The sequence below is a fragment of the Pygocentrus nattereri genome, chromosome 6 (genome assembly GCF_015220715.1).
Source record: "Pygocentrus nattereri isolate fPygNat1 chromosome 6, fPygNat1.pri, whole genome shotgun sequence".
Lineage (NCBI taxonomy): Eukaryota > Metazoa > Chordata > Actinopteri > Characiformes > Serrasalmidae > Pygocentrus > Pygocentrus nattereri.
In genome coordinates this window covers 22,566,675-22,573,912 of record NC_051216.1, presented here as the reverse complement: position 1 = coordinate 22,573,912, position 7,238 = coordinate 22,566,675, and the positions used below count along the sequence as shown (strand labels likewise).

The window sequence follows — 7,238 nt, the reverse complement described above, 5'->3', positions numbered from 1 at the left end:
TGTATTTCTTATTTTAGGACTTTAGAAGCGCTTAAACTACTAATGCTGGTCGGACTCGTGTGCTGTCAGCAGCATCTCTGCGTTCAAGCCTGTTTCCGACAACCCTAGACAACGAGAGAGAGAGAGAGAGAGAGAGTGAGAGAGAGAGAGAGAGAGTATCTGTGTTTTGGAGATTAAAGCTGTAGATCTGTTAGCGTTTCAGCCTTTTTATTATGTTCATGTTAACGTGTAGACTCTTCAGAGGCTGAACTTTAGCGTCAGAGTATGTTGAAGTCTTTAAGCTGACGTTCAGTACTTGTCCTGCAGCACTGAAGTTAATGATGCTAACAGTGCTGATGCACAACTGCTAAGTTAATATTTTCAGAGCTCTAACACCAGTTAACCTATTGCAGACCACAGTAGGTAGGAAATGCTGAAAACTGCTTGTGTTTGCAGGTGCAGTCCACTAAACGAGCCGACCCCAATGACCTGAAGGAAATATTCTTGAAGGTAGGAGTCCTCCTAATGAAATACTGTCATTATTATTTAAGGGACATCATTCTGTTTCTGAGGGAATGCTGTATGTTTACTTCTTTTACTATAACCCCTTTTAAGCATAAGTATTTCTCTATCAACCAAGACTGAGTTGTCTAAAGTCTTCATGATAGCTGCACATAGCTCATTCACCTAAGTAGTAAATAAGCAGTAGTGACATTACTGACAAACAAACTGCTGTACTGGTGGGCAATATGACAGCGTTTCATCATATCATGAAGAATTTTATCCTACTACACCACAGCATGGTTCTCTGAACATATCATTGATATCATTAGTGCTTAATAAACACTAACCACCTACATGTTTCTTTACAAAGAGAGCAGAACTGGTCCTGTTTAAACCTTTAAAATCTCAGGCTTGTTACATCATAAGGGTTATTATTCAATAACTGCATGGACATATAGTGTATGGAGTTATTCGTAGGTCATAGAAGTGTCACATTAGGTCAGTCCTGACAATATATAAATGTGATTTATTGCACCACACTATGTGAAATGTTAAGTGAAAATTATTGTATTCATAATTTTTGATATTAGTTTTTTTAAATGTGGTACTGTTGGTACATGCCGTCTGTTCAAACTTATCCAACCTGAGAAAAAGTAAAAACAATGAAAAATATAGTTTTATGGTGAAATTGTATTTTTTGCCATATCGCCAGCCCCTGCAGTGCTGCGAGATGTCTGTGTTAGCAAAGTTAAGTCCATGTTAATCCTTGATTTTCCTTGGTCTTCCAGTTTTGGTTTTTAAAAATGATTGGCTAGTTTTACTGTGTGTAGTCACAGAATACGTCTCAAATAGGTACAACATTAACTAATTGATCTCTCAGCTTTGCGTGCTGATCTGTTGCTCTGTGTGCATAAAGAGGTCTTGGAGGGGGTTGTGTGTCAGAGCTGGCTGAGGTCCAGGGCACGAGAGGAAAGGTCACACGCATGCTTGGACTAATTCTGTCGCTCCCCTTCTCCCTGGTATCTGCCCTTTCTCCGCTCCTCCTGACCTCTGACATTTACTTTGGTCTCCTGTTGTCTGAACAAGGCAATTGATCAAGGAATATGCAAATTGCAATGCAGGCCACTTTTGCTGTATTTTGGATCATGAGCACTCTATGGCTGGCCTGGCTATAAGTCCCTTATTTGTCTTCAGTGTCTGTGAAGGCCCAATGGTAACTGATGTTACATTGCATTGTCAGATAGTTATTGAAAGCACTTTGACAACTCTCAAAAAGAGTGGTTCACAATTTAACCTAGCAACATTTTAAAAGCCGTTCGCTCTCTCTCTTACCACACATCGCTGCACAGTTAACCTTGCTCGACAGCGATCAAATCTGTAATTGACAGAACTATGATTTTAATACCACCCTCGTCACATGAAATAATTAAGTAGCTCTCAGAAATGAAGTCTGCTATAATGTGTAAAGGAGCCACTGAAAGCAAGAGTACTATTTCACTCAGTGCTAACTACGTGCTTGATTTGATGATGAAGTACTTTAGGCTTACCATGGCTGAACTTGTGCTCAATTATATGGTGAAGCTGTTAATAAATTGATTGGAATTAATGCTTTCCCCCACAAGCATTAGCTGTAGAGTGTGGAATGAGGTGTGTGTGTGTGTTTGTGTGTTCAAGGGAGAGTGATAGACTGTGTGTGTGTGTTTTAGACAGATATCAAAGAGACACTGTCATGATCAGTGCAAGCTGAAGTTTGTGATCCTCTCCTCGCACCCTTTTAGTTGATGGTTTTGGGATTTTTTTGATTAACTGTACTGGTACCATAGCCTTAACTGAATTCTGTCAGCATTAAGACAGTACAGTAATAAAGTACAGGACCGTGCAAAAAGGCAGCCAATAAAATTGTTTAAAACTATTCATCTCAGCTGTAAGGTTGTTTTTTTCCAGTAAAAGCAGAATCAGAATCTTTATTCGCCATGTACCAGATGTGCAAGGAATTTCTTGTGCTGCAGGTGTCAATGTAATATTAACTTCAATAAAATAAATGTGGAAAAATATATACTATACATATATATAAAATGGAGAGTACTCAGACAATATGGGGTGGTATAAAAGATGTGCAATAAGAGTTCAGTACAGTTACAATCAAGTTCTGAACTACATGTGTACTGTAGCTAAAAAAGTGAGCAGTAATGTTTATATATGTTTATATAATAAGTATATAGAATACATATAAACACACACCACGTAACCTTAAATGTAAGTATAAATACAGAAAACAAAATATTTTAAAAAATGTTTTATATAGTTTTTTTCTTTTAGGTTATTGATACTTAGCATAATGTAGTTAGAAAGATACACATTTGATTTATGCACTCCAGCCTTTCATGGATTTGTTAAAGTGGCCATATCCTACATTTGTCTTGCATTTTATGTTTTGAGGTCCATGTTTGTTGGATTTACAAAAAAAAAAGTCCTAATTCATTGTTACGTGATCATTTATCAAGTGTTTGGCCTATAAACTTAAAAAGGCTGGTTTTATTACTGTGCCTTTAAGTCTGATAATATTGAAATTATGTTTTGTTCTGATTGGCTGCTCCATATTGTGTCTTATTCATAGAGTCCTAATTGGACTGGACTGGTCTGGGCTGAAACACTCTTCATAAATTAAGTGTCCAGTAGGTGGATCTAAGCTGGTGGATCTATAGGCCTAATAGGTGCATATGTGTGAATATATTTGTTTCCATGACATCACCCAGTATGTTTTGCTGCTTAAACATTGTTTACATATAGCATCACACTCTTGTATTTCAAGAGAGTTAGGAAAATTCAGTTTTATTTTATATGGACCCTTTAAATTCCATCAGCAGCACACGTGATTTATTTTAGTGTAGGGCTGATTAGCTAAACTGGGTGTTGGGTTTAGTTCACACTGTATTCTTTATTAGTTTATTTAGTCACTGTCAGAACAAAATTTTTGTATTCCCAAAATGATGTCTTTACAGTAGAAAGAAAAACATTTTTAATGTGTAAAAGTTAATGTAAGAATACTTTTCTCACCCATAATTTTTGAATATTTCTATTGATCCGTTCATCATGAAACTTTAACACAGAGTAAACGGAAACTGAGGTTTATACATAAAAAACTCCCTGAAAAGTAACACAATTGGACAAAAGGTTTTATTATTCTAATATTCCAGTGTTTTTTGGAGTAAATAATTGTTTACTGCTCAGATCAATGGGTTGAATGTAATTTTCTTAGACACCTTTAAACTTTAGACACAGAACTGTATTTGTAGTTGGTTTATGTGCCGATTTATTCAAATAAATTTAGGTGCAAATATGTAAACTTGACAAAAAAACTATAAATGAAAAACTTATACTTGCTCTTAAATGTAAGCACGATGCAATCACAGAATTTCAAGGAGAGACACATTTTCAAAAGGCATTGCTGTAATGACACTGTTAATAAAGTATTTGACATTCAGCTTCACAAATTGACTACTTTGAACTGCAGTTCAGCTCTCCGACCCCCCCCCCCCCCGCCCTCCCTTTACACACACACACACACACACACACACACACACACACACACACACACACTCTTTTGCCCAGAGATTGGGTGCTGCTGTAATTCACTTGAATTCACTTATGCAATATCATGTTATGGATAAGTGTAACATATTAATTATAATTATTATTATATTATTTATAATTTAATAATCATTTGTCCAATATTTTGTTCTCCTTGTTAAAGTACCATTTTAGAGGTACTGTATAATGTTACAGCAGAAGTCACAGGCTTTGCCCCTTTTCTAATCCTTTTAGATGCTATTAACAATTCATTGGTATGCTTCTTCATCAGTATCTTTAGGTTTTAATCACTGGTGCATACACAATTGTTAGCAGATACTAAGAAGCAAGGTCTCCTTTTTCCTTTTTCTTTGCAGCACAGATAGGCAAAATTTTATTAAACTTGAGCAGAAAGATGAATTGAAGATGAAACATTTGTAGCTGAATGCAAGCTTTCGGTTGAATAGGAGAAAACGGAACTGAAAGTTTTTGATTGTGCACTTTGAACTTGTCAGCCATCAATAAAATCTATGATAAGTGTGAAATTATTGATGTACTTCAAACAAAGTATATACTGGATTTAGAGAGAGAAACATAAATCAATTACATTGACGCTCTCACAGAGAGAGAGAGAAACACAGCTGAAAAGCAGCAACAGCTTACAGCAATTACAGTTGCAATGAGGAATAAAGTGGTCATATAATAGCTGTGAGAACAGTGATACAAAGGACAGATTGCTGGTGATTTTACACCATATTTCACTGAAGCTTTTATAGAAAAAGTAAACAAATGTTTGTCTGTAGATCATTTAATTTCCCACTGCTGTCAGTGGCACCAGGTTATTTCAGGAGAGGAAAGATGCTCATATCTTTGCAGTTTTTTTTACTTTTGGTGTGCGTGAAAGCTAAACTAAACTTTCAGTGAGTGAAAACTAATCAAGAAACAGTTCAGTGTGAATGTTTTTTAATGCTTTTATTCTTTATTGTTTTTATTAATTATTCTGGCTGGATATCAAAATACTTTTATGATGCACACAAAATCACTTCAATACCATCAAAAAATTCTGTGTCATTCAGTACCAAATTTCAGTGCCTAAGTATAAGCATGGTTGTTTCAAAATCTAGACTGGTCAATGCCTGTCTAAATTACCTGCCATGAGCATGTTGTTAATGTCAGTACTTCTTAAATTCTGCTATTGTGATTAGAGTGCAATCTGTCACAGTCACTCAGTTCTAGCACCTAACAGTTATTTCTCACCATTTGAACATTAAAATATATATATTTTATATATATATATTTAATGATGTTAAATGTAATGTTTATTTTATAGCAGTATATGATTTTTAACTAATATACATTATATTTTTATCATTATTAAAATTATTTTTATTGTTTAGGAATCATTATGGAACCCAGCATGTCTGCATTGATATCAGAAGAATTGAATGATATTCAGCCATATACTCATAACTTTGGGTCAGCTAGGTCACTAACTTGAAAAATGAACTGTTGTTAAGGAAAAGTATTTGAAAAAGTTTAACCAACTATAAACCTATTTGGAAATTCACACTAGTAGCTTAGTGGCCTGTGATCTGGCAACTCCTAAATGCCAGAAAGGCAAGCAGTGGTCAGTCTGAATTTTAGCTGAGTGTTTTAATGTGTTTTGTTCTGCAGCATGCAAGTGTGGTGGACAAGGATGGAGAGCATTACATGTCTCCTCGAGATTTTGTGCAAACTTTTCTGGGACTCCACACTCAACCCAACCACAATCCCCAAACTGTACAACTCCTTGCTGGAGTCGCAGACACCACTAAGGATGGGTAAAAGTTCTTGTCTTAGCAAACATGATCATATAAAAATAGAATTCTAATAAATGACAAACTTACTTGGATGGAGATGGTTATAATTTTAACTAATTTTATTAACTTAGCCCATAATCAAGTCTTATTCCAAAAATTTCAAATACTCATGTGCAGTAACTTTATTTAAACATTTTCAACTGTTGAGCAGTTATTGAATATTAGATTTAATAATTGTATGCATATGGAGTAATTTAGTAGCTATATGAAATTAAGAAATGTTTTCGTAGGAAATGTTGTATGTTAATAATGAACCATTCGGTTTTGGCTTTCTATTTTTTCCTAAACTTTCAGCTCACAAGAAGTTCCATCTTACTTGCCAGGGTTCACTGCTTTATGACTGTTTAAAAGCTTATTGGTATCAGTAATTGCCTCTGCTATTCTGTGGTTGTAAATTCTCTGTAAAAGAAACTATAATATTCTCACTGAGGCAGTGCATTACATCATAGTCATCACTGTCAGGTCTGTCTGACTGTTGTTATCAGCCAGCCATAAACACTCTCTTTAATGGGAGTTGGAGCTTGGTCATTATCCTTACATGTTAATGGCCACATTAGCAAAATGTTAAACTATTAAAAAATACCTGAAGTCTCCATCTCTGCTAATACATTTACTGGGCAAGTGCCACTACATCAAAGTCATCCAGATAAGTAATGTCTGTTTTATTAAATTGTAGTGTATTGTAGTGCATAATGTAGAAACTGTAACTAAAATCACACATACTGATTCTCATGTATGAAGAGTTAGGCTCTGTCTGTCTTTTTCAGATAGTGCTCTTTCTGTCTTGTCCAAACAGACTGATCTCTTTCCAGGAGTTTCTGGCCTTTGAATCGGTGCTTTGTTTGCCAGATGCCCTCTTCGTAGTTGCCTTTCAGTTATTTGACAAGACCGGGACTGGGGACATATCTTTTGGTATGTATGAACAGAGACAATTACTAGAACAGAAACATATTAGCCAAAGTGGGCTTTGGCTCTGAAATTGATAGATTAAAAGATGTATAGAGAGACACTTGCATTTTATTAACAGCCTGTGATAAAAGCCTAGTAGAGATCATGAGTGCTGTTACCTTACACAGACCAACCAAAACATTAGGACCAGATGGAAAAAAATAACATTGATTATTGCATGGCACATGTCAAGGTCTGATATATATTAGACTTTAAGCATAGTTTTTTTTTTGTAGAAGAGAAAAGACATGTGTGAAGACCTGAGCAAATTTCACAAAGGTAAATTATCACAAAGAATTATTATGGCCAGACAGCTGTGCCTGAGCAACTCTCAGCACAGCACAGCACAGATTTAAGGTTGCTTCATGTCAGCAGTGG

General features: G+C 35.5%; 1 protein-coding gene across 2 annotated transcripts in view; it reads left to right on the top strand.

Moving 5' to 3' along the window:
* The window catches only part of LOC108424370 (calcium-binding mitochondrial carrier protein Aralar1), a 34,342-nt gene that overhangs the window by 181 nt on the left and 26,923 nt on the right, over window positions 1–7,238 (top strand). Inside the window, exons 1-4 of one of the 2 annotated variants that reach the window (XM_017692385.2) lie at window positions 250–350; window positions 436–489; window positions 5,728–5,873; window positions 6,709–6,824. In XM_017692385.2, coding sequence (XP_017547874.1) covers window positions 5,764–5,873; window positions 6,709–6,824 — 226 coding nt within the window. In that variant the 5' untranslated portion in view covers window positions 250–350; window positions 436–489; window positions 5,728–5,763. Of the gene's footprint in view, window positions 1–249; window positions 351–435; window positions 490–5,727; window positions 5,874–6,708; window positions 6,825–7,238 lie in introns of those variants that run through there. The other variant, XM_017692384.2, reaches the window with a different exon arrangement.